Source organism: Procambarus clarkii, chromosome 61 (assembly GCF_040958095.1).
Source record: "Procambarus clarkii isolate CNS0578487 chromosome 61, FALCON_Pclarkii_2.0, whole genome shotgun sequence".
NCBI classification, from domain to species: domain Eukaryota; kingdom Metazoa; phylum Arthropoda; class Malacostraca; order Decapoda; family Cambaridae; genus Procambarus; species Procambarus clarkii.
The window spans coordinates 14,687,569-14,712,413 of record NC_091210.1 but is presented as its reverse complement, the minus strand read 5'-3'; the positions used below and the strand labels follow the sequence as shown (position 1 = coordinate 14,712,413).

General features: G+C 38.3%; 1 protein-coding gene across 31 annotated transcripts in view; it reads left to right on the top strand.

The window, feature by feature from the left end:
* Window positions 1-24,845, top strand: part of LOC123774433 (phosphatidylinositol 3,4,5-trisphosphate 3-phosphatase and dual-specificity protein phosphatase PTEN) — an 82,493-nt gene that overhangs the window by 23,650 nt on the left and 33,998 nt on the right. For 5 of the 31 annotated variants that reach the window (XM_069307865.1, XM_069307863.1, XM_069307862.1 and 2 more), the window contains 4 exons: window positions 2,283-2,418; window positions 4,040-4,206; window positions 20,899-20,940; window positions 21,340-21,503. In XM_069307865.1, coding sequence (XP_069163966.1) covers window positions 2,283-2,418; window positions 4,040-4,206; window positions 20,899-20,940; window positions 21,340-21,503 — 509 coding nt within the window. Of the gene's footprint in view, window positions 1-2,282; window positions 2,419-4,039; window positions 4,207-4,341; window positions 10,953-12,552; window positions 12,674-16,984; window positions 17,247-20,898; window positions 20,941-21,339; window positions 21,504-24,845 lie in introns of those variants that run through there. The other 26 variants (XR_011223431.1, XR_011223430.1, XR_011223438.1 and 23 more) reach the window with 19 other exon arrangements.

Sequence of the window (24,845 nt, the reverse complement as noted above, 5' to 3'; positions counted from 1 at the left end):
GTAGAAGGGGGGAAGATGGAGAACATCACTACCAACATGTGTCTGTTGTGGTGGATGTCTCGCAAAACTTGGGATGTACAAGAGTACATCTCAAGGGTACCGGTCAGTGCTTTCCTACATCCTTACAAGCCTGGTAGTGCTTCTGGTTTAGATGCCTTGAGCCCATCATGGTCTAGGCGGTAGAGTACTGTACAAGGAGTCCATGGATGCAGGTTCGATCCCATTGTACACTTTCAGTATTTTTCTCAGATATATAACTTGTGATTTTATTGGAAAAAACAATGTCCTACTAGGGGTGGGTTGGGTTATCTACTTACACACTAAGTGCTATTTGTTATAACAAAAATGCAAGTTTAAATTTAAATAAAAATAACTAAGTTGACTCAGATTAAAGCAAAAAAATTAAATTTTTATTTTTTAAATCTGCCCGGGTTTATTGAACTAAAAAACCCGGTTGTGGTGGGTAAGTGGGTAGCTACCTCGCCAATTCTGGTATAGTACGTAAGAATGTGTGTGGTTTCCATGATTGTGTTGCGTGCTCCAGTAATGGTCTTCCATTTGTGGTATACAGTATCCTGAAGGATTCTCTGTTGAGATTCCTGAATGCTGTTTTTACACTTGTCAATCCATGCATGTGCTTTGAAGTTATCCGGTTTGTGTATGTACTCATCTAGTTGTGCTTGTTGGGGTTGAAGTCTGGCTCTTTGGTCCTGCCTTTCAACTGTCAATCAACTTATGTACAGGTTCCTGAGCCTATTGGGCTCTATCATATCTACACTTGAAACTGTGTATGTACTCCACCACATCACTTTCTAAAGCATTCCATTTGTTAACTACTCTGACATTAAACAAAATATTTCTAATGTCTCAATAGCTCATTTGGGCACTCAATTTCCACATGTCCCCAAGTGCATGTGCCCCTTGTGTTAAATAGTGTCTATCTACCTTTGTGTATTTCGGCCAGTCGGTTTGTTGCGACACCCATCAAATGTTTTTTCATTAGCTGACATCCATAAAATGTTTATTCATTAGCTGACACTCATAAAACATTTTTTCATTCACTGACACCCATAAAACGTTTTTCATTAGCTGTCAGTTATTTTGTAACAGTGCTGCCAGAGAAATGATTTAGTAATCACGAAGTCAGTTGCCTGGAAAGGTAGGAAGGAAGGATTCTGTTTCTCTAGGTAGGCTAGAGCATATCTGTTCAAGCATATCGAGAACATATCAAGACAGATTCTCTAAAGACTCGACTGGTTATACCCCTCCATCCTGATTTCTTTCGTTGTGACTTTTGCTTCTGTTCACCAGTTAAAACAGCTGGACTTACCAGTAGAAAGACATCCTTGCATTTTGCAAGGTTGCTGTTCGATCCCAGTGATTCAAGGCGTTGTGCACTATTTCGTCCCTCTGTGCTCAAATCCTAGTTGCTTGTTCTTGTATCCCTTGCAAGTTCTGTATAGTCATACTGGCTTAGTGTGCTCTTCTGATAATTACCTTTCCTTCTGCTTGTCAACTAAACCATTATCCATTGTTGTACTAGTCCTTACTCACCAGCTTTATACTCCTTTCCAGATACACCAGCTTGCATTGTCCTAATTTGTTTTTCATTAGTTCCCAGTAAGGCATTGTATCAGTAGGCTTCTGACAATCTAGAAATGCAATAGACTCTTTCTTCAATCTCTGTCCTGCTCTGTCATCTTATAAATTATATGGCATTTGTTTATTAGCCACGATTTGCCTTTTCTGAACTCACGATGGTGTTTGAAGATGTACTCAATGCTTTCAAGGTGGTTTCTTTGTTACCTCTCTAATTTACTGGATATTTCTAATTTACTGGATATGCATGTTTTAGGTAATAGACTGTAGTTTGTAACCTTTAGTTCATGTTTAATACTAGTAGTATCACTTAAATGTTTTCCAGCTGTCAAGGTTTTTCTAGTGTGTGTTATTATATAAGTACTGTAAGTGTAGTTACAGGATGAAAGCTACGCTTGTGGTGTCTTGTCTTCCTAGTACTCTTTGTCATATAAATCTTTGAAATTACTGTGTGCGCGCGAGTGTGAATGCACGTGTGCGCGCGTGTTGGCATACATGTGGACACGTGCATGCATGGGTTTGGCTGTTTAATCATTGGAAATTGTAATTGTCCTATTTTATGCTTTACCATATTACTATTAATTTGATTAGTACTGTAGTTGTGTTATTAGTATTGTGTTCATTACTACATTGACCTGATAGTGTACGCGATTATTCATGAATTATGGTTGTTATTTCCGCAGCGGGTGTGGAGGAGTGGGAGACTCTTGGGAGGATGCCCGAGCCGGCGAGCAGGAGGTGCTGGTTGTGTTAAAGAAGGACCAGTTAGATAAGGCTAACAAAGACACGCATCACAAATTGCTACCAGAAGACTTTCAGGTTAGTGGATGTGTTCGTTGGTTTGACGTAGGTTGGCTTGTAAGGTGAGCAAAATAGGTTTTATAGAGAGGGGGCACTGTGTCTTGTTTACGTAATTGGGTTGTAAGGTGAGCAGAATAGGTTTTATAGAGGGGGCACTATGTCTTGTTTACGTAGGTTGGCTTGTAAGGTGAGCAAAATTAGTTTTATAGAGAGGGGCACTATGTCTTGTTTACGTAATTGGGTTGTAAGGTGAGCAAAATAGGTTTTATAGAGAGGGGCACTATGTCTTGTTTATGTAATTGGCTTGTAAGGTGAGCAAAATAGGTTTTATAGAGGGGAGGGGGCACTATGTCTTGTTTACGTAATTGGCTTGTAAGGTGAGCAAAATAGGTTTTATAGAGAGGGGGCACTGTGTCTTGTTTACGTAACTGGGTTGTTAGGTGAGCGAAATAGATGTTGTAGATCATGTCATCTTTGTTTACATAGGTTTGGTTGTAAGGTGAGTTAAATAGATGTTGTAGGGAGGTAGATTAAATGACAGATAATGAACTGTTGTATTTGAAAAACAATTTGATGTGATGTTAAAGAATATGCAAAGTCTTATTTAATATGAAGTTAGTGTCAGCTTTCAGTTGGAGAAGTCAAATACAATATGGATAGAGAGATAATGTAGTTCAGTAATAATGGGTTATGTTACGTGATTACTCACAATAACAATACCAATAATACCTTGCGGTTACTTTGCGATAATTTCGGGGCTCAACGTCTCCGCGGCCCGGTCCTCGGCCTGGCCTCCTCGTGGCCACTGTCAACGATAATCTAGTTCCAGGAATTTCATACATAATTGAATTTCAGCAACTACGTGTTAACAGGTATGCTGGGTATTGTCCACTTAGATTTTTTTCTTCTTATCAGCACATCGTTAAATAATTCATAAATTATTAATTAATTACACAATTTTCATTTTTGTTGCAGCACACAAAAGAGAAATCATTTGTGAATGTCGTTTTTCTGTACCCAAATTGTGAATTCATGGGGAAAGAAACTCTATTGTTAAAGAGTTTCCGTAAAGAACATGCGATCTTTACCATTCCTTCCATTACTAACAATTTGCCTAACCTGCATATGTTACCTCCTGCCTGTGTCCAGGGTGGTAAACCTGGACATGACTTAAACATTCAGATTTGGTAGATAATCAGTTTGTTTCTCCAATAAATTGTTAACATTAGAATCAGTTTGGCTCGTCTGTTAATTTGTTTCAGCCAGGTCCATTCTTCTGAAGTCCAACTACATTTAAGAGGGGCAAAATACTTCTATTATTTATTGTTATTTTTCATGCTAGTATGCCGAGACGCATTCATGATCCAGTCATTCTGAGTTGGATTAAATGCTTTCTATTATCTCCCTTTCACCAGTATGGCTATATAGGGACATTTGAGAGGTTTGCTGTGGCACCAGTGCCAGAATGTCAACTTGTCTGTTCATGATCCTGTCCTGTTTACCATGCCAATCTTGTCTTTGCGCATAAATAAATGATCTACTCAAAACCCTACTTTTCACATTTTCCCAGTCTTCTTTGTATTCACGTCTCATGTATTATATTGTAATGGTAATCTTATGTGTTTTATACATTATCCAGATTGAGCTATGGTGGATGGTGACGTATGTAAACAAGGGGGGTAGTAATGTGTTAGACTCCAGAGATAGTGGCTCTACGCCAAGCACAATTACTCCGTCAGGCTCCTCGTCTGACACGGATGATGACGACGACGACGAAGAAGATGAGGACTGGGACTCAGGTAGGAGGTATATTTCTCTCTGAACACTTGCTGTACCTTGCTCGTCTCTGTGGGTCTATCCATTGCATTTGTATGTGTATATCTGGATTAGTTTTCTTTTTCCATTTAATTTAATGTATTTATTTTCAATTTGTCATTCTAGTTCTGTGCTTGCCTGCATATTTTGGCCTGAAGCTTAATACCAAAAAAGTATGTTGTTGTTGTATGTATTAAAGTACTGTATTTGATTGACTATGACTATATCAAACTATCCTGTAATTGATTTTTGTTTCTCTTGCAAATGAAATTTCTTTTAATAATGGACTATTATAAGAAATTATAATTACTTGGCAGTTCTGTACCTTAGTCTTTTTCTTGGCTGTTCTAGTTGTGTGTTGTACATTTAGTGATTTGAATTATAATTGTCCAAATTTCATGTCATATACTGGTATTAATTTTCAAGATTGATTCACATGAACATTATTGATGTGACATATGAGTGTTATTAGTCATAGTTTGTTTACTACAAAAATAAAATAAAATAAAACTTTAACCAAAACTTACAAGTATATCCTGTGTGATGTGTTGACTAAAGCAAGTATGCTGTACAATGTACATAATTTTATTTATCAATCAAATTAATAACATGTTTATGTAAATGTTTATCCCTTAATTTCTGCATGTGATTCTTTTTATTGATTTGATTCTTTTACACTATGGCATATATATATATATATATATATATATATATTATTTTTTGCTTTTCTAATTGTTTACAAGCAGAGAGGCCTTGGCATCCTTACTTGTGCGTAATAATTCATTAAACTCTATTACTGAAGCACGAAATGTGAATTACGATACAGTAATTACATTAATTACTGTATTGTTGATTGAATATAAAAGTACAACAGTTTGTATTATTCACTTGATGAAGAAAGGGAAAAAAAATAATGTTGAGCTGTTTGAATATAATTTGAAGAATGTGTTTTCAAAGTTATTTCAAGTGGTGATGGATTAATTTTTTCAAGAGGTGTACAAATTATTTCAAGAGGTGATAGATAAATTGTTTGCTTCGGGAAGGGATAGGTAAATTGTTTGCTTCAAGAAGGGATAGGTAAATTGTTTGCTTCAGGAAGGGATAGGTTAATGGTTTGCCTCAAGAAGGGATAGGTAAATGGTTTGCTTCAGGAAGGGATAGGTAAATTGTTTGCTTCAATAAGGGATAGGTAAATTGTTTGCTTCAAGAATGGATAGGTAAATTGTTTGCTACAAGAAGGGATAGGTAAATTGTTTGCTACAAGAAGGGATAGGTAAATTGCTTCAATAAGGGATAGGTAAATTGTTTGCTTCAATAAGGGATAGGTAAATTGCTTCAATAAGGGATAGGTAAATTGTTTGCTTCAATAAGGGATAGGTAAATTGTTTGCTTCAAGAATGGATAGGTAAATTGTTTGCTTCAAGAAGGGATAGGCAAATTGTTTGCTACAAGTGATGTTGAATAAATTGATTACCATGTAATTTTTTGCTCTACCTTTTTACAATTATACTCTCTTGCATAACGGTAGTTTTCTGTGCTAAACATTCCTGATTTTTATTTTTATACCAAAATGCAGTTAATTGAAAATCTTCTTTTACCACTTGCAACTAAGATTTGCAGGTATTGTTATCAATTACTTCCATTGTTAATGTATTGCTATTTGCCAATATCAAATGCTCCTCAAAGATGCATTTTTATTTGGACATGCTGTATGAGTTTGCATATTTTGCTTAATGTGATCACATAGCTGGTCCAACTACTGAATTTGTTAAAAGTATAATACGCTGGAGAATTGGTGATGTTCTCTTTATAGTGCAGTATAGTACAGTGCAATCTCGGTTCAGCAAACTAGATGGGGACCAACCCCCAATTAGTTGGAGTGAGGGATTTGTTGCTACAGGGGTACACAATAAACTAGCTGCCTCCGGCAGCAACAACAGACAAAGAATTGCTACTTTTGTATGATTAATTATTTTTGAATGCGTTGCTGTGTCTGCTTCTCCTAATGTTTCATTCATTTACAAAATTTGCTAAAACATGATTGGAGCCCTAATATGTTACTATTCATACCTTAATAATTCCCTTGCTCTGTGGGCAAATTTCACAGAGCAAAATTGTAATTTCAAGCCATTATATGATTGACTTTTATCAGAACATGTCATTAAAGAGATTTCATCACGTCTAGCATATTTCCCATGCCCTAGCCTTGAAACATCATTTTTGAAGAAGGGAGCATATTTAGGTGGTCAAAAACTGTGACAGCTCAAAATTGAAGTGAAGAATAGAATTCCGTTTGAAATGTGCTCAATGACTTACCCACGGCTTCAACTCTTTGTTCTAATATGTCCATCTTGGAAAATCATTAAAAAACATGATTGGAGCCATATTAAGAGTGCTAATATTCATACACTAATATTTACCATGTTCTATGAGCTGCTTTCACTAAGCAAATTTTTAATTTCAACCATTATATGGTAGCAACTTTCCCACAAGTTTGTGAACTCGGGCCCAGCTTCCTTAGCAAATCCCTTGCTTCACCATATCTCCAAACACTTGTTCGGCGAAGTGGGTTAGTAAATCTGACATGAAAAGTGTGCGTTGCAACCAAAGATTCGCCGGGATGAGGTTTGCTCAATCGAGGTTACACTGTTCGGTGAAGTTTGTTTCTTGAGCACTGGGGAAATATATGTACCGTACATTTTAGCAAGTATAAAGGGGGCAGGAGATACAAACTGCTGAGAAAGATGGTGGAAATTGGAAGAAAGATATTACAGTACCTGGTTCATTTATGCTCCCTACATTCTAGCATTCCATTGTACTTGCTCTTGATGCTGTGAATGGAGATGCTTTCACCATATCTGCTCCAAGCTCTTTCCACTTGCTTACTACTCGCACTGCATATGAGTACTTTGTTATTTCTCCTATTCATATGTTTCCAGTTTCCATCTGTGCCCTCCCTCATTCTGCATTTCTCTGGACAAGGCTTTCTGTCCGCTTACCTGTTTCTCTCTCTACATTGTATGTCGTGATCATGTCTTCTCCAGACCTTGTTTCTTCTTGGATTCCCTTAATTTGTTTTCATAGTTTATAATACACGTTATGAAGCGAGAGAATGCGCCTATTAGGAAGCTCTAGCTCATCAATACTTACCAGTGTCTATGGAGAACAGTATCTGGCTCTTGGGGTCTGCCTCCTAGCTATTGGTATGTGATGCTTTTATATATATCAGCATTATAGTTCACTGTTGTGTGTCCTCTTGAAACTAATGGAAAGGTAATCCACACTTCTCCCAGCGCATTTCACTTGCCATCTATACTACATCACATTTTCTTACATCTTGTACATATGTGTGTTTCTAACTAAACCCCAAGTTCTCTTGTCCTATTATTACATATTTGAGATTGTGTGACTTTCTCTGAAAAAGACAATGTCTTAGGGAGAAAGCATATGCCTCTTCAGAACTTACAAGCTAGGGTAATATATTAAAAATATGCCTGTAGGTATGTACAAGACGCTCACAAGATGCTAGATTTGCACGGTTAATGAGCAAGATGATTATCAAATTAATATTTAAGACAATAATTAGCTAATGGAAATATATTTATAGTCCTACTGTACCATATTTTTTGTTCGAGTGCCTATGTTTAAGTTGGTGCAAGGTGAATATTGAAGGGAGCACAGGTGTTATTTATCTTGACGTGCAAGTGTGGGGAAGCATGCATGCGTGTGAATGCATTGGTGTCTATACACATGCACTGCACAACTCCACGAGTCGAAAAGTATATAGGGCTAAGAGTATATGAAGAGCCAAGTCTAATGCTAAAGGTACTTATTAACAGAAAAACATTTTGTGATTATGTGAAGTTGGCAAATATGCCACTTGTCTTGAGAGTAAACAGCTACAGTAAGGAGCCCACACCAAAAAATGCTCCCTTTGGGCACAGATAGGCAAGTTTGCACAATGAAATTACAATAACGTAATGTATCTATGGGGTGTCGAGAGATGAGAATCCAGTCCAGCTCATTATAAGAATGTGAGAAAAGCTACTGGAATTAAGTAACATATTGCTGGAAGACAGCAGAATTAAGGGAGACATGATTACCGTGTATACAATTGAGGGGAATTGATGTGGCAGAGAGGACAGACTATTCAGCATGAGTGGTACTCAACTAAGGAAGCAAAAAGTGAAACTGACCAACAATATAAGCCATATTGATATTAGAGATAACTTTCTCACTGTCAGAAGAGTGAACAAATGGAATGTACTAAGATGCAAAAGGGTGGAGGCTGACTCCATATACAGTTTCAAATGTAAATATGATAGAGCTCAGTAGGCAAAGGAATCTGAACACCAGTTGATGGAAAGCTAAGAGGCATTACCCAAGAGCAGACGTTCAGCCCTTACAAGCACAATTTGGCAAGTTCCCACACTTGTTCTTACACATTCACATCCTCTTTTTCATATGTACACATACACACATAGCCTTCCCTCACATGCACACATACATGTATCTTTTGCTGCCACAAGATCGGTGGTTTGAGCCAGCATCAACACTTAGCGTCATGTGACAACGATAATTGGGAAGATGGGACACAAAACATTGCTCTCATCCTGTAACACTTGCACAATCTCCACAACCTCCACCCACGTGCACAACCTCCACCCACGTGCACAACCTCCTCCCACATGCACAACCTCCTCCCACGTGCACAACCTCCACCCACGTGCACAACCTCCTCCCACGTGCACAACCTCCACCCACATGCTGGCACAAATACATTAATAATTGTCTTTAAGGCAGGAAATGCAAAGTTGACAGTATTCTTCAGCTCCTGCGGGCTTGCTTGTTAAGCTTATTGATCATGGCAATACAGTATGTTTGTTACCTCATCTTTGCTCTTGAAATAATTGAGAGATGCCACCAAAATTGCAAGTTGTTAAGTTTTACGGAATGAGTCACAGTAATGTTGCCAAAAATTTTACACCGAACCCACAAATATGAAAAGAAAGGGACATTTCCGGCTGTGATAAGGGTCAATGACAGACCAAAATGCCATTACTTTTTCTTTTATTTCATGTGTGTGGGTTGGGTGTCTTAATTGTTAAGTTTTGTTTTGTACTATTCATGTTTTATATATATCATTGTTTTCTGTTTACATGACCTTTCCATGCTCTGTTTCTCAAATATTGGACCATTAAACATTATTCTTGTAACCCTTATAGTGTTTGGATGGATGCTATTTGCATGCTTTATTTTTACTGTAGCAAGGCTCAATAGTATGTGTTTTTGGAACTGTCATACTGAGCAAAGTTTGTCAATAAATGATAACTCTGTAGTCAAAGTAGACGTTAAGAATGAATTCAGTGTATCCGTTTTTTTCTCTCGGTGGAAGACGCCCAGAACACAGCACAAATGGAATCGCGAGCTTGTCATATTTTTAGCTTGTCATGGTGCAGCTGATAGTGTGCGCGCCTGAGAAGTTCAGTGAAGGGGGGGAAGGTTAGATCTCGTTATACAACCTCAATATTTGTTAGTAAATCTGTGTTCATTTGCACGAATGACATTGATAAATACTATGCATTTAATGAATGATTATAATTTAATGTACACTAAGTACTTGCAACAGTATTTTGTCTTTGAACAATGAGGCAGGACCTTTGACAAGCCACCGGCTTCCTGTCTGTTTTGATGCCACTGTAGACATCAAAAACAGACATCAGGTAAATATCAAATAAAAAAAAACATGCCTAGTACAGTACTTTTATGTGGAAGCAAATGGAAAATTTTTGTTGAGGTTCAAATCTGTTTTCTAAGGTTTTAATGATGTAGAGTATTTTAACATTCTTCATTGCTTGGAAAATAGAGATGAAATTTATTTAAAATTTATAAAAAACAATTTTCTATAAGCAATTAAAGGTTGTCAATTAAAAATTGACAGCATAGTATATTATACTCTTGCAAATTCCAGGTTAATATTTATGTAAATTTTGGTAATTATTATTCAGAGGAGCCTCGATTAACGAATTTAATCCATTCCGGCACCGAGCTCGTCATGTGAAATGCTCGTCTCGTGAAACGAATTTCCCCATTTAAAATAATGGAAATAAAATTAATCCGTTCCACCTCCGAAAAACATCAATATGACATTTAATAATGTAATTATAATACATGTAATTATTATAAATGTTTTGTTTTCCTGTTTTCAACTGTACTTTACCTTATGAAGTCGTTGCTGGTTTGAGGGAGATGATGGGGGAGGAGGAGAGGGGGTTACAGTGTGGAAGGAGAATCCACCTCGGAGTCAGGCGATTTCCTTCTTCAAATCTACATTGTCTATCTACCTCTTGACAACACTATCTTTAGCAAGCAACTTCTTTGGCGACATCGTGGGTTACAAATTGTAGTAACAAAACCCCTCAATAAACAAAGAAAAGCACAAATAAATGCAGAGGGATGTATGTCCTGCGCGATAAAATAACAACTCTGTCGTTGGAGGCGTCCAAGAATTTGCAAGAACAGTGGAACGCTAGGAAGTACGTGGTTTTCTCGTTAATCGAGTGGAAATTTGTCAGTCGAGATAAATTTTCTGCGAGTGGCTCGCTCGTTACCTAAAATGCTCGTAGATGGGGCTGCTCGTCACACGAGGTTCCTCTGTAGTCATCTTCCATGTCCGAGTTTATAGTGTTGGGTAATCCCAAAATGTGCAGACGATGAGTCACAATAACGTGGCTGAAGATATGATGACCAAACCGCACACCAGAAGATGAAGAGACGACGATGTTTCGGTGCATCCTAGACCATTATCAGGTCGATTGTCGATCCACAATCGACTTGATAATGGTCCAGGACGAATTGAAACATCGTCATCTCGTCCTGGATCATTATCAGGTCGATTGTCGATCCACAATCGACTTGATAATGGTCCAGGACGAATTGAAACATCGTCATCTCGTCCTGGACCATTATCAGGTCGATTGTCGATCCACAATCGACTTGATAATGGTCCAAGATGGACTGAAACATCGTCATCTCTCCATCTTCTGGTGTGCATGGCGTGGTCATCTATCCAAAAATGTGATAATGTTGTACAAAAGACAAATTTGGTTGCTGCATCTCTTTGACAGTTTTGAGCCTTGCTTCAGCATTGTGTTCTCAGATGCATTTAATTAAGTCTTTTCAGCACCTGTAATGCAGAGTGTACATCACTGTGTTGTCCATAATTTAACCTATTGTAATCCCCCCTAAATGCATTTTTATGATTTTAATAAAGCATGTGATTTTAATAATGGGTGTTATAGTGTACTTCTTGGTTCTCCTCCTTTGTTCCTGGCCTTTCCTTGCTAGTTTCTACCTTTCTTTCCTAATTCCTGCCTCTCGGTTATATATAAATTGTGTTTCTTCTGTTACTTGGGTGGGCTTTGTGAATGATTTTTTTGTTAATGTGTTGGGGCATGTGCTCATTCTCTCTCTCCTTTGCTTTCTCTTCTCTCACTTGTTCTCTCTTCTCTCCCTTCTTGCCTACTCAGTTTTCTCCATTCTTCTGCTTTCCCTGTCTTGCCCTCTTTTCCCTTTCTCTCACCCCCTCTACTGCTTTCCTTCTCCTCTCCTTGGATTTCCTTTCTCTCCTTTCTCCAACCTCATTCCCACTTTCTCTTGTCCCTCGTCCCTTCTCTTTCTACTCCCACTCCTCTTTCCTCTTATCTCTACCCTTCATTCCTCTTTGCCTTTCATTACTTTCTGCTGCTCTTCCTTCTCATTTCTTCCCTCCCACCTTCAACCACTCGGCGATGCGAGCACTCTCGCATCCCTTGTGGTAATGGAGGAAGCTAAGGGTTTGGGGGACTTGTGCGCTCTTGACTTCTTCATGCCTTGCCGCATGCCCAAGTGGCTCCCACCTTGGGAAATGGGATCGTGATCATTACCGTCTTCCTATCTTCCCGTCTGTGTTTTGTTTATGCCTTCGCTTGTAATTATATGTGGTGCACAGCGCGATGTATATCCATCATCGGTGTTCTTAGAAGCTTGCTTTTCAACAAATAATGACTGGAAAGATTTTTGTTGTTTATAAATTTCCTGAAGTGATATATTGCCACAAGACTTTGCTTCTGATTGCGTTTGATTCATATGTGCTAATAAAGTGGTCCTAGTAGAATGGTCGTTTTGAGGCAGAAATTGGGAACGGTTTGATTTTCCTCTCAAATTCATCAAAGTGATACTTGATCCAAGACCTCTCTTAATATTGCATATGAACCCTCCAACCTCCCCCTTCCCTTATAGGAGGTACCACCAGTGGGCCACGATGAAACTAAATTAATGGTTTGATGCTTTCTTCAGCTTTTTACAGTTGTTCCTTTCCACAAGATCTCACTTGCAGTTGCCTTTCAGCCACCTCTGCCCATAGGTGGCACCACCAGTGGACCACATGAAACCTTGCTTGCAATCATCAAGCCTGCTGGTAAATATGACCCGCAGAGCTCTAGCACCCCCCATGTCTAGTGGACGTTTATAGTTTTGTGTACAGTTTTTCCTAGCCTTTGTCTCCGTCTGCCGTTCCTTTCCCCTTTCTCTCTCTCTCTCTCTCTCTCTCTCTCTCTCTCTCTCTCTCTCTCTCTCTCTCTCTCTCTCTCTCTCTCTCTCTCTCTCTCTTTCTCTTTCTCTTTCTCTCTCTCTTTCTCTTTTTCCTTCACTGTCCTGTTGCTTGTGTTTTAATTAAAGCTTTTTAAGACTGGAAATTTGTATTGTGGTTTGCTTTTTATGTTTAAGCTTAAGTAATTAGTTTTTCTTTCTTGTTATTTCGAGAAGTACAGTAATATTATTGATGCTTATTGTTAAAACTATTGCATTATAGATATGTTGGCTTATTTGTTGAAATGTAATGATCTAATGTTTGCTTAAGCATTGTTATCCTAGTTTACATTTTGTATGGAATGAGGCAAGTCTAGTTCTAAAAGTCTTTTGCACTGTTTTGTAATATTTGCTAACAGTTTTTTTGTGTGCAGTTATTGCACTAGTTAAGCATTAATTACAGTATAGTTTTTTAAATCTTGATTCTAGTCTTAAGTTGTGTGCCAGAGTTTGTGATATAATCATTGATTGTGATTGTTTCTAATAGTATAGTGTGTAGGTCATTCTCTTTAGCTCTTCTTAAAGGACGTTGCTTAACACTGTCTTGAGCTGAGACTAATCATCTTGGTGAGATTATCTTCATTTCAGTGTGGGGAAACGGAATTTGTTTTTAACAAAAACAAAACAAATTTAGACTCCCCCCTCCTTATGTTAGTGATATATGCAAAATAAATATATATATATTTATATATAAAACATACATACATCCACGAGCGCACACACATTTATGCACAAACAATTTTGTGTTCAGAATTGGTGTAATGTTGTACAGTGTCATTCGGTAAGTGTGTAATATGTGTACAGCTTTAGAGGGTGAGTGTGTAGTGTACTCTAGTGTCATGCATGAGTGTATTGTTGTTAGGCATTGTTAGTGTGTAGTTGTGTGTCGTTTGACCCTTTGGCAGCGACGCCATTTCTTTAACTCCACCAAAGATGGAAATGCAGCCACAAAAAAAAAACAGTTTGGAAATTCGTATTTTGTTCTTGTATTCGTTAAAATGAGAGTGCCTGCTTTTTGTTGCCGTGCCATTCAAATGTGACCCAGTGCAAAACCCAGGTTTGTGTGTGTGTGTGTGTGTGTGTGTGTGTGTGTGTGTGTGTGTGTGTGTGTGTGTGTGTGTGTGTGTGTGTGTGTGTGTGTGTGTGTGTGTGTGTTTGTTCTCCCAAGGCCTAATACAGTTGCAAATGCATCCAATAACTATAATTTTCAAAGAAAAATTTTGGGTTTTATATTTTTTATTCATTTGTTATTTATTCATTCACTTCATGACTAAGCATTAACAATTATTTCTTATTTAATAAAATCATCACGATGGACAGTATGGATCAAGTTACTCGGTGTTCCTAAGCATATTGACCAAGAAATTTTTTAGTTGCAAGATAAAATATAAAATGAATTAAACATTTTTCTTACATCAATTGCTTTTTCTTTATATTTTGTGTTGTTTTCTAATAAGAAAAAGGAATAACCTTCATTTGTAGAATTAATCATTACAGTACTTAGAATGGTTTAAAATAATATTGAAAAAAGGGCATATAAACATTTACATGCCTAAAAAATTCTTAAGTTTGTAAATAGACTTAATTTTGTTTAATGTACACAGTATGTTATAACGTAATATTCCACGAATATGTCCACAAGGGCCGTGAGGAGGGTTCGAACTTACGTCCAGGATGATCCCTCACGCTATTGTGATTTCTGAGTGTATAATACTCCAAATTATGTAAAGGAAAATTATAGGAATAGGAATGAGTATGAACGTTTTGAGAGACGCATAATTACCGGCACAATATCTATAGGTGACATTGATTGTCACCAACTAATGGCAGTATTTACCTGGACCCAGATTCACGAAGCAGTTACGCAAGCACTTACGAACCTGTACATCTTTTCTCAATCTTTGGCAGCTTTGTTTACAATTATTAAACCGTTAATGAGCTCCGAAGCACCAGGAGGCTGTTTATAACAATAACAACAGTTGATTGGCAAGTTTTCATGCTTGTAAAATGTTTAATAAATGTAACCAAAGGCGTTAAAGACTGAGGAATGATGTATACGTTCGTAAGTACTTGTGTAACTGCTTTATGAATGAGTCCTGGTCTAATTGCCTGTTTTTAAGGTCAGTCGAGTAGGTCAAACAATACACAACTTGAAAACTTTTTCCTAGGGACTTAACAGAGGTCACGTAATGCTGCCTAGTCCAGTTCTTATGGTGTGTGTCGTGTAGTGCAGCCAAAGGGTTAAATGTCTAGCATGGCCTGTATATATAGTGTAGTATTGTCTTGCAGGACTGCAGCTTAGTATTCAGCCCATTCTCAATGCTATTTGCAGTAAGGTATTTACAGTCAACAGTATCATCGAGGATATTGCATCTCTGCGAGTTTTCACAACGTGATGCGAGTATTCCAAGTGCAAGCCTCTAAATATCTTTCGGTAGCACACTACTATACAATAAAATAAGTAACACAAGTATAACTAGTGCAAGATACCTGGGGCCAGATTCACCAAGTAGTTACGCAAGCACTTACGAACCTTTACATCTTTCCTCAATCTTTGGCGGCTTTGTTTACAGTTATTAAACAGTTAATGAGCTCCGAAGCACCTGGAGGCTGTTTATAACAATAACAACAGTTGATATGGAAGTTTTCATGCTTGTAAACTGTTTAATAAATGTAACCAAAGCCGTCTAAGATTGAGGAAAGATGTACACGTTTGTAAGTACTTGCGTAACTCCTTCATGAATCTGGCCCCAGCTCTTTGCGTTTATTCTGTAACTACAATTATGAGATGGACATGTTGCAATGGAGTAACACAATTTGCATATTCAAATGCGATGACAGCTTGACAATGGATGCAAATCATTAGCATAGTTATAAAAAATGAAATTGTAATAAATATCTGGATGCAGCCTAGTCTTGTAATGTATTAGATACATGTGATCAAAGGTGTACGTGATGCTTTTTGTTACCAGTATGTTCTGTCTTGTAGAGCTGAGGAGAGTTTTTCGTGGTCATTGTGAAGTTTGCAGCACATAGTGTGTTGTGTAGTTATGTAGGGTCATCATTTATTATAGAGTAAGTGTATAATGTAGTGCAGGGGTCAGTGTGTAGTGCAGTGTCTTGCTGGGGTCAGTGTGTAGTGTAGTGTAGTGCAGGGGTCAGTGTGTAGTGCAGTGTCGTGCAGGGGTCAGTGTGTAGTGTAGTGTAGTGCAGGGGTCAGTGTGTAGTGCAGGGGTCAGTGTGTAGTGCAGTGTAGTGCAGGGGTCAGTGTGTAGTGCAGGTTTGTATTCTATCATGTAGATTTTGTGTATACAGTAATGCCATGTGACATCAGTGTGAAATGTAATATATTAAATGTATTGTGTAGTTGTATCATATTTATGTCATATCGTGCTTAGTGCATGTGACATGGTGATTTTACAGTCGGTGGAATTTCTCGCTCCCACTGCATCTGTGTGTGTATATATTACATTGTAGAATGTGTATGTGAGTGTTAGGCCAGAGCTGTGTATATAAAGATGGATAATGTATTTGAGCAATTGTTAGTAATTTTGCTGTTGCTTGTATAATCTTTGTGGTTTTGAAAATGTGGATTGACATGCTAGTGGTGTTTGCTAGATATTACCTATACAGTAATATTTTTTTTATTTATTTATTTGCATACTCTATTTGTAATTGTCAGTTTGCATGCGAGATGGAGTAGTATAGATGCAAAAATTAGGTCAATAGAGACGTGGACAGTCCATAAAGCATGTTTGGTGTTAGGAAGAGTGTGAAATAAAAGCATTAAGAAATCAGGAGTGCAAAAGTTGATAACCCACAAGATTGAGAAGAATACTGAGAAGGTTTGGCCATGGTGAATAAATGGAGGATGATGAACTGGTGAAGAGACTATGTTCGGGTTAATTTGAAGATCAAAGAAAGTGGAAAGGTCGGGAAGATGATGAGAGTTTGCGGTTGTGTGTGAGGAAGTGGGAGTGAGTGTGTGAACAATGCCTCCTATGATGTATTGGAACAAATGTGGGTGAAAGTGCATTCCAACGACATTTTTTTAAGTGTCATATACTTTCCAACAGTAAATCTCTCTGATAACATTAAAATGCTCCATTCATCTCATTTCTTCATTTTTTTGTTTTTTTAGCACAGCGTGGGCATAGATTATTAGGGGACCTACCAAAGTATCAGGGGACTATCCAGAGATTACTTCAGCCAACCACCTATCACTCAAGACAATAATTGCTGTGCCTGTGAGAATTTTCACTGTGTTTTGCAAAGTTCCTGCTGGAAAGTTCTGAAAGTTGTTTGATTTCTTTTTACAGTAACATAGTCCGATAATGTGTGTATATTTCTACATGATTTATTTGTATTTTTATTGAGAAATAAATGAAGAATGTCAGTACTGTCGTGCAAATTTTATTATCGAATCACTTTATATTTTGTGTTTATACTATAGCAAAGTTCATTCGCGAACATGTTGACACCAAATTTATAGTTGTACTGCAATGAGCCTAAAACTAATTGAGAAGTCATTAAGATATTATAAACATTTTAGGTGTCTGTAAGCAGGACCCAGAGATGACTGGAGCATTTAAAGTTGGAAACATGTTGATAGGTTGGAACATTTGTGTTAATATCTATAACTGTGAATTTCTTGAATCCCCTTTTATCTGAGGTATGCCACTTGGTTATTCCCTAAGGTAAGATCATTCTTATTTCCGTGGATAGTGTGTCTTGCAGTCGAGACATGTCAACCTGCACTTAACACTTTCGCGCGCCCGAGAGTACCCTGGGTAACTTTTCCCTTATGCGCCGTTCCTTTCGAACGCCCGCACAGCGACACTTAAATGTTTATACACTTTTCGGTCTGCTCACCTTAAATTTATATGTATGTATTAAGTTTGCTTCATTCTAACATCCTTGTAAGGACATACTGGTCTTGGGAGATGCTGGAAAGTATTTCATCAAGCATGGTATGAGCTATATAAAAATATATTCCAATTGTTTCTAAGCTTTTCCAAGCACTTCTAAGTCTCACAGACTGACAAGCAGATTAGCTTGGTGGGTTCTATAGTGCAGACGAGGAGTCACAGTAACGTGGCTGAAATATGTTGACCAAATCACACACTAGAAAGTGAAGGAACGACAACGTTTCAGTCCGTCCTGGACCATTCTCAAGTCGATTGTGACTTGAAGTTGGAAACATGTTGTGAAAAGCAACATGTTTTCTATAATTTTTCTGGGTTCTATAGTTTTTGAAGAGGATCTGGCATAACTAGTTTAATTGACTTCAAAGGTTTGATGTCTGAATAGAAAAAGACTGCTTGAGCTTTACTGTCTTACTTGTGTTTCATTGTCCCTACCTGTGGATGTTAAGCACTCTTCCTTTCTGTTCTCTACTCTTCTTGAGGTTATCTTGAGATGATTTCGGGGGCTTTTTAGTGTCCCCGGTCCTCGACCAGGCCTCCACCCCCAGGAAGCAGCCCGTGACAGCTGACTAACACCCAGGTACCTATTTTACTGCTAGGTAACAGGAGCATAGGATGAAAGAAACTCTGCCCAATGTTTCTCGCCGGCGCCTGGGATCAAACCCAGGACCACAGGATCACAAGTCCAGCGTGCTGTCAGTTCGGCCGACTGGCTCCTTTTGTTCTGGGTGTTGTATCGCTTTGTATGTGTTCTTTCTATGCCATCATTTTTGGCTCATAAATTACATAGGTTAATTCTGGAACGGCCCCTTCCAGGTTTTGTGCCGGGTTCATAAATTGCCCTTGCTTTTCCCGTTCTCTGTACAATGTTGGCATTGCACCATTGTTTTCTTGCCTCTTTAGCCTGCCAGAATCCCTGTTTCTATATCTCCATAACATTGTGCCTTCTTCTAAGGCATGTTTATTCCAGCTTCTCTGCTGTGTGGACAAGGGAAGTTGGCTATAGGGACATCCACATGAATGTGGCCAGCAGAGGTACAATACACCGAAGGTATTCTTCGTGCCAATTTCCTAGGGTGACTTTGAACCAGAGAGTTTTCAAAATCAACCCATAATTTTAGGTTCCAATGCCTTGCCAAGATTTCCTGCCTGTGTTGCCGTGGGCAAATTTTCTTGCAAGTGGTCTTCTTTTCTTGTGGAGTTTGTTTACCAGGATGCCAAGTTTCTGGGGCCACTGGATGTTTTTATCCCTGCAGCTCCTCTGGAACCACTCTGCTTCACAGGTGTGCACAGGTGTTAATCAAACTTTCTTGCTTTGGGAAGCAACTGTGGAAAGTTGCAACTTAAACTCAAAGTTTAGAAAGTAACTCAAAAGCTATTGTTTGAGTTTATACTGTATGAAAATGTCCTCTTTGAGTAGGACATTTGGTGGGTCTTGTTATATCCCTCGTCTTTCTGGCTCCCCTGTGCTTTTTTTTTTTCTTGTGTTTTTCTTAGAATGTGAGAGGTCCCAAGGTGTGCTTACATATTAGTGACTAGGGGAAACAGGATCTAACATGTTATGCCCTATCAAATGTCTTCCCCCTTCTTTTCTGGTGAATATTAAATCCAGTATTGACGGAACATTCCCTTCCCTCATTCTCATGGTGTGCTGTGTGTGTGTGTGTGTGTGTGTGTGTGTGTGTGTGTGTGTGTGTGTGTGTGTGTGTGTGTGTGTTTGTTTGTGTGTTTGTTTTATGTGTAACAAATATTTTATATACTGTATATATGTAATATAATAAAGATAATCATGTCTGTTGAGAAAGATGGTTTTGTGAGATTGACATTTAAGAAATGAGAGTGAAAGACTTGTTACAAAATATTTTTATTGAATAGATATGAAATTTCCTAGTATGAGAGTTTTTCAATGCCTTGATATGTGTTAGTGTGTGTTTAAAGTCTATATACAGTAGTTCTATTTTCTTCTAAACTATTGTGTTTACTTATTTGTTTGATAATTTTCTTTTCCATTATGTGCTATGTTCTTCATGAGTGTTGGGCATGTAGTCCCTTATGTACATGGGAATAATGTAGCATTGAAAATGCCCCCCATTAATTTATGACTTTAAACCAGATACAGTAGGAGAAGTTGACCAGACCACACACTAGAAGTTGAAGGGACGACGACGTTTCGGTCCGTCCTGGACCATTCTCAAGTCGATTCGACTTGAGAATTCTCATTCTCAAGTCAATCAACTTGAGAATGGTCCAGGACGGACCGAAACGTCGTCGTCCCTTCAACTTCTAGTGTGTGGTCTGGTCAACATACTTCAGCCAAGTTATTGTGACTCATCGCCTGCACAGTAGGAGAAAATCAGTTGAAACAGTGTAGAGATTTGAACTAGCATCCTGGTTGTGGTCACCAGCTAGGGCCCGTTAGACTTCCGCAGTGGACTCGATGGAGTCCCAAGTTGAATAGCTTTTGTCCTGTCATGTCCTAGTGGGTTAATTTAATTTAAAAGGGATGCCAGAGTTGAGTTGCTAGAAGTCGTGAGCTGAAGAACTGAACATCACGAATTTTATTATAAAACTAGCTAGGATCTTTTTTAAGCGATTGAATTCCTTTTCAAAGTACACAGGCCAGCTTAACTTGACAGTAGCCAAAAGGAGTAGTAGGTAGCGACAAACATTGCTGGGTTTTTTATTGGGCTACAAGTAGCCCAATTTGACAACTGCAAGTAGCCCAATCTGACAACCCTTTCGAATTGTTAAAGTATGTGTCTGGTATGTACCAAGATGCTGGTTCATATCTTAGCACTTCTCCAACTGATTTTCTCATTGATAGTTCATATCTTTGTGATTTCTTGAGTGCAGAAACAGTATTAAAAACTTAATTATGCCCCAGCCAATTACTCAATGCCTGAATTAACTGTAATATTGTCCTTGTGACAACAAATGTTCATTACAGTGGCGGTAATTAATGAAAAGAAAATTACCAATCAATCATATAAATACAATTTAGAAATAAATCAGATGTGAAGGTTTTTAATTATCGTGATGGAGATGAGTGCATAACTAATTATTAATTCAACAATATATTGTGCGGTTGTCATGTCGTGTGATTAATGCTTCATCCTAATTCTTCCTATAGGCTCAAAGGGCTTACAAACCAGCTACAGTTTGCAGCATCTCAGTAAATATCTTTTTTTTTTTTTCCTTTTCTTGAGCACCATAAGAATTTGAATAGCCACTTAAGATTTCTAAATTTTATTCCACATTCCTGTTCCATTGATTGTTACACAGTTGGTCATGGTTTAAATTGATTTTTATGGAAGGTTATTTTTTCTTGTTGTGAAAAAAGCATTTTTAGAAGTTCATATGTATGGAATGTTTACAGTGTGTTGTCAGTCTTGTAATTTTAGTTTTTTTTACATTTTTGCTTGACTCAGTTTTATGTCACAAACCACAATAAATGGAGAATATCTCACCAACCATTCTTTGCTAATAGTGTGTGTGTGTGTGTGTGTGTGTGCGTGTGTGTGCATGTGTGTGGATGTCAGGTGGTATTAAGAGTGCAATAACCTGCCCTCAGATGGCCACTGCCCAGAGCGCTACGTGGGTCGATATCGGCTCATGTCGGACTGTTCGGCCGCCCACCCGAATCATTACACCATGCCGGAGGGCCCTACATGACCCTAGCCCCCCCTCACCACAACACATCCTGCTTCCCCATGACACTCACACGAACTACATCCCGTACGTTTTCTATCGCAGGTTTTTTTATTCCTTGAGTCACAGTTGCACTGTTTCTAGAATGTAGTTCCCCCAATTGAACATTTGAAGACCTTGTTTTATATTGTTCTTGTTGAATTGTATGGTGTTGTACATTGAAAAATCTTGATATTTTTTCATTTATTTTGATACATTTAATAAAATACTGTGTACAATATAGAGCAAGGTCTCAAAATATGGTCGTAATTGATAATTGATGGTTTCCCAATGCCCTAAGGTAGCTTACATGGTACAAAATGTAGGTAATTTCTTTGACTTTTTCAGCACCAGCACAAGTAGTTATAATGTGTTCAGTTGAGTCATTTTTTATGATGTATGTTAAAGCTTCATGCGTGTGTTCTCCACAGAGCCTAGCACCTGTTTTTTGTTAAGCAACACCCATGTAATCTAAGTCTAGTTGTGCTATCTTTGTGAATTTGCTATAAAGCTGCTGTTGATACACGAGTGTGGAGTGTGCAACACTCGGGAGTCGCATGCCTGCGCTGTGCCGAGTTGTGTCTGTTGCACCTCTAAATATATTCGTGTATTGCAGAGTCGGCCTGACATGGATAGCAAAAAAAAAAAATTTGCATTTTCCTATTTTATTTTATTGCTTGTTTATAGTTTAAATACTGTAGTTTCCTATCTTCAAATATAATTGACTGGAATGAATATGTACCAACATAGCCTGCCTGTATGTTATGAAATCAAATCTAGTAAGCAATAACCTCTTGGTTATTATCTAATAACTTTAACATGTGTAAATTGTTTAATGTTTAATTTACATTGTAAATGGAAAGCACATGTTTTGGTTCCCATTTTTCAGTTATTTATGTTTCAGGGGCCAGATTCATGAAGTAGTTACGCAAGCACTTAAGAACGTGTACATCTTTCCTCAATCTCTGACGGCTTTGATTACATTTATTAAACAGTTAACAAGCATGAAACTTCCCAATCAACTGTTGTTATTGTTATAAACAGCCTCCTGGTGCTTTGGATTATCTGTTTAATAATTGTAAACAAAGCTGTCAAAGATTGAGAAAAGATGTACAGGTTCGTAAGTGCTTTCGTAAATGCTTAGTCAATCTGGCCCCATGATATTGAGAAGTTCAGCGTTGAAAATAAATTCCTTGCTTATCTGAAGAGGTCTGTTCCTAGAGCTTATAATGAATAATTCTTTTACGTATATGAGAGATCTCTTCTATATTTCCATAAATTAATATTTAACTAGTTGAGTAAGGAAATATTTTCTAACAGCAGTTTTATCATAGGAATGTATAGTACATGTATTTGAACGCACATAACAAATTATTAACTAAACAGCTGGGGTTTGGTGTACCAATGCCAATACTTGCAGCTATTTTTACCAATTCTTCTTCCTCCATTGGTAAAACTCTTATGGTGATTTGTTGACCAGACCACACACTAGAAGGTGAAGGGACGACGACTTGAGAATGGTCCAGAACGGACCGAAACATCGTCATCCCTTCACCTTCTAGTGTATGGTCTGGTCAACATACTTCACCCACGTTATTGGGACTCATCTCCTGCCTATGATGATTTGTTTCCTTTTCCTTGATGGCTTGACACCACCGTGCTCTTCACTCTATTGTGATTGATTGTTATAATTAGCATTGTTATTGCCCCAAACCACAAAAAACAGTGGTTGATGCAAAAAGAAAAATGAATTAAAAACTGTATGCATAATATATATCCTGTACTGTACTATGTACATAGAACTGCGCTACTTGAAATAATTTGTAAATTCTGGTGGCATGTTGAGCCCTAGGCTTGGGGGTGTTGGGTCTCCTCGACCTTGGCTCCATACACCTCTTCCCTTCCTGTCGGGTGTGGCTTGCCCTTCCTCTGCTTCCAGCCTGGTTGCATTTGAGGGCTTCGGTGTTGGAGGCGGGGTTTATATCGGGTTGTGGTTTAGTTAGCTCCAGGTAGCTAACTAAATCAAAAGTTTGCCCCCTTTTGATTTAGACATGGAGGCAGTTGAGCCTTTTGGTCTTGCCAAGGCTTCTGGGTCTTATTTCCAGCTAGCCTCTTCCTTGGACTTGGCCGGTCTCTCCTGGGTGGTGCGCGTGGACAATGGCTCGGCCCCAGGGCTCTTTGGTTGGGTTTCCAGAGTGAGTTGGTGGGAGTTTTTGCCCCTTCGTGGTTTCTTGCATCTGCCGTGGAGGGTCTTCTATTGCAGAGGGAAGGGGTTTTCCTGTCCCCTTTCTCCCTGCGTGAGTTGGTTTGTGAGAATACAACGAATACACACACACGAGACACGTGTCTCGTGTGTGTGAATCTGGAAGTGGGCACGTCCCCACCTTCAGCTCTACACACTTGAGACATTTCACATACTTTCTGACGATGGTCCATATGAGCCAAGGCTGCCTTTTAGGTTAAGTCTACCTGTTTACCTATATATAAGCCGGACAATATTGAAATTACAAATCAATGCAATTAAAAACTGTGAATCATAATTAGTATAGATCTTAAGCCAAAAAGTAAAATTTGGTCAATAAACTCCAGAGTGGACATAAATTTATTTGAGTGTATCCGACTGTGATGAGAGTTAATACCAGGAATTGGAAACTTCCTTTAAAAAGACATATGTCCCAAAAGGCAAAGAGTAAGGGAGGATACACAGTGCTGTATGAGCTCGCTTTCTGGGCTATATGGGTAAGGGCAATTCCCCCCCCCCCTCCCTAAACGGATAAGCCAGACATCTGAATAAGCCATATTTCTTATCGGGAAAGTCCAAAAATAACATTCACAATTTTTTGTACACACAACCAGCATAATTTGAATGTCCACACATATTACTAATTAAAAAATATACCAGTACTGCAATTTAAAACAAATCTTGTTCTAGTTCATCTTCTTGATTGATGCTACACATATTGAAATCAATAATTCTTCAAAATTTACGTAAACTAACCTAACACATTAAAATTACTGTACAATACATTGAGCTTGGCCAGGTCAGTTTTGATTGCCAGCTGCTGAAACATCATTTGTTGAAAGTTCTTTGCTTTCTGGTGAGGCTTCACTGGTTGAGAGTTAAGAAACGAGTTTTGCCTGCGCCCTGTGTTCATTGGTCTCTCTCGTGATCAGCTCTTTGGTTTGTCTCAATCACTGATACATGTTTCCAACTTGTGAATTACACAGTTGGATGAAAAATAATGTGTCAACCGAAGACATGAGTTAACTGTGTTTACTCATGTCTTCATGTCTTACTCGCCACAGGTTGTCTGTGGTGGTGTTAGCACAACCTCCTTCCATGTAATACCTCCAGAACGATTGCTGCTGCTACCAGACATAGTCTTGGCA